Consider the following 2749-nt stretch of genomic DNA (forward strand, 5'->3'; position numbering starts at 1 on the left):
CACACACACACACACACACACACACACACACACACTGCCTCTGACTCTGGATAGGTCTAAGCATCAGTTCCAAGCTCTGTGATTGGCTCTCAGCGCTGTCAGTCACGCCCCTCAGCTACTCGAGGTGACCTTAGTGGGCGATTAAAAAGTCATGCAGCGTTCTTAAAGAGACACCGCTGCTGCTGCACAGTCAGACGAAATGACAGACAGGAAGTTGTTTTCAAAATAAAATCCCCCCCACCCTTTCACACACACCAAAAAACACAAAAAGACAACTTCTTCTTCTTCTTCTTCTTTAAAGTTGTTAAAGCTGAAAGATGCGTTCAAGCGACACGAGGACGAGAGGCCGCGTGTTTTAGCCACGTCAGACCATTAACCTGACCCCAGACAAACTGGGTCTGGCTGCTGCTGATGGACGAGCGACCGTGAGGGCCGCGTCTGTCTCTGCGTGAGGAACAAGGAAGCGATCACTTTCAAATGTCAGATTTAAGATGTAAAAACAAACGAGGCGTGAACGACCTGCCAACACCTGCAGTCAGACGCAGAAACGAGCCTCATTCAGCTCATCCTGTGCTGCTGGTTTCAGACATTGTCCTGTTTATAACCCGCAGTCAGCTGAGACTGAAGACGTCACCTGATGATGATGAAACGTTTCTGAAACGTCCAGATGAACAGAATCAACCTTCTGGGATTTACTGGCCTGGATGCTCGAGCGTTTTTAATTCCAGACAAACAAAAGCTGTAAGGAGACATTTTAGGGAGAAACTTTAATGTTCAGTTATTACAAAACAAACATATAAACAAGAAAACACTCAGTTATTTCCTAAAATGTAGTGTTTGTTTTGTTTTTGGATTTCAAATATTGTATAACAGCCTGTCTCAGATGCAGCTGGTGCTCACGGCCTGGGAAACAGAGCGATTCTGAAATGAGCCCAAAAGCTGAGGACGTGACTTTTACACGGGGTGAGGTCTGTCTGGACTTTTGCTTGATTAGGATCTTAATGAAATTGAGTGAAGCAATGAGTGTGGAGCTGCTTGTTTTGGAGTCCCTCTGTGTGAGGACAGGGTGAGGACAGGCCAAATATTCTGGATTTAAAAACCCTGGAAACACCCCCTTCTTTCACAGTGAATAAAATAACTGTTTGTGTGGGAATATTTTCAGCACAGTTTCAGTCCTCACAGAAAAATCCAGAATAATCAATGATTTTTAAGAACGTATTAAGAAAACAGGGTTTGGCTTTGCCATGTAAAGCTTTGCTTTCATTTTCTCTGTTCTTGCACAGCAGCTTTGTGCTAAGTGGCTTCCAGGTGGCTCCTTCCTGGACCACAGGAAGCACAGACAGGTGCTTCACGGCTCTGTCAGGTCAGCCAGAGGCCTCAGGGTTAGGGTTGGGCCCTGAGCCCCGCCTCCAGGTTCAGGACTCAGGTGTTATTAAAAATTTAAAGCAGGTGATACAAAACCTCCATGGATAACGCCCCCTTGGTAACAACTTTTTATAGCGTTTTATAACCACCTTGACTTCATTAAGGATTAAATTAGGGGCGTGGCCTCTTTGACTGACAGGTGGACGGTGACACAGGTGGCTGACGCTGCCAGCTGTCCGCTGGGCTTCACAGTTAAATGAACTGGACCAATGAGACGGCTGCTGTACATGCACAGTACAGCAGCCTGACAGGCGGGCGATCTTTCCTTCACTCTGCTGCTTTTCTGTGTTTCCAGAAACTTCCACGTCTGGCCAGCCGAGCCTTCAGCAGCTCAGCCAGACAGCTGAAGAACAAGGTCCCCGAATCCCAGAAAATCTTCCAGGTAAGAACGATCGTCACCCGTCCAGCCGGCCTCAGGTGTTTCACACGTGTAACCCGAGCACGTGTGTTTCCTGCACTTACAGGAGGACAACGGGCTGCCGGTCCACATCAAAGGAGGAACCGGCGATGTTCTGCTCTACCGGGCAACCATGACGCTAACCATCGCAGGTGAGGAACGCTGCAGCAGGTGCATTTCTGTGGTGCAGGAGGACAAAGCTCGCATTAGTGACAGAAACAAAGCATGTGTGGAAACAGCTCAGACCTTTACAGATGTTTCGTCTGTGAGTGTTAGCAGGGTGCAACATGAGCATCAGACAGCATTCAGGGTCACAGCACAGCACACGATCACCAACAAGGATACTAAAAGATAGTAAGACGGTTGTAGCTGATATGAGAGCAGGTGGGTCAAATGCTCTGGCTGAGGAAGGTGAAGAGTGTGAAGGTAATAAAGTTTAAAGAGGAGGTGCAGATGAAGAAGGGCTGAAAGATGCGAGCGTGCCACGGTGAGAAGTAAAGTGTTGGTTTGTGTTCTGTCCGCAGGAACCTGTTACTCTCTGTACTGGCTCCTCATCGCCTCATTCCCTCAGAAGAAGGAGTAGAGGAGGAAGAGGAGGATAAGAGCCTCTGGCTCGGTCTAACACTAATATATGTTGTGTGTAACTCTGCTTGATTTGTCTCCACATATCTGTCCTTCATCAAAGATCAAATAAAGAAAATATCCCGAGTTCTTCATTTGTGTGTCTGTGCAGAGAAAGTAGGGACTTGTTTTCACAGCTAGTCCTTTCTGTCATTAGCTGATGATGGCGATGGACAGCGAGTCAGTGAAGGCAAGGCAAGGCAAGTTTATTTGTATAGCACAATTCAACAACAAGGTGATTCAAAGTGCTTTACAGAGACATTAGAAACAAGAACAAATAAAAAGCATGATTTAAAATTGATTAAA

General features: G+C 46.7%; 1 protein-coding gene across 1 annotated transcript in view; it reads left to right on the forward strand.

The window, feature by feature from the left end:
• The window catches only part of LOC102295163 (cytochrome c oxidase subunit 7A2, mitochondrial), a 5801-nt gene extending 3271 nt beyond the window's left edge, over positions 1–2530 (forward strand). The window contains exons 2-4 of the mRNA XM_005929400.3: positions 1721–1807; positions 1890–1974; positions 2347–2530. Of these exons, the coding sequence (XP_005929462.1) occupies positions 1721–1807; positions 1890–1974; positions 2347–2405 (231 nt within the window). The 3' untranslated portion in view covers positions 2406–2530. The remainder of the gene's footprint in view (positions 1–1720; positions 1808–1889; positions 1975–2346) is intronic.
• The last annotated feature ends 219 nt before the right edge of the window (positions 2531–2749 follow it).

Source organism: Haplochromis burtoni, unplaced genomic scaffold (genome assembly GCF_018398535.1).
Source record: "Haplochromis burtoni strain Fernald_Lab_line unplaced genomic scaffold, NCSU_Asbu1 Contig_123, whole genome shotgun sequence".
Taxonomy (NCBI): Eukaryota; Metazoa; Chordata; class Actinopteri; order Cichliformes; family Cichlidae; genus Haplochromis; species Haplochromis burtoni.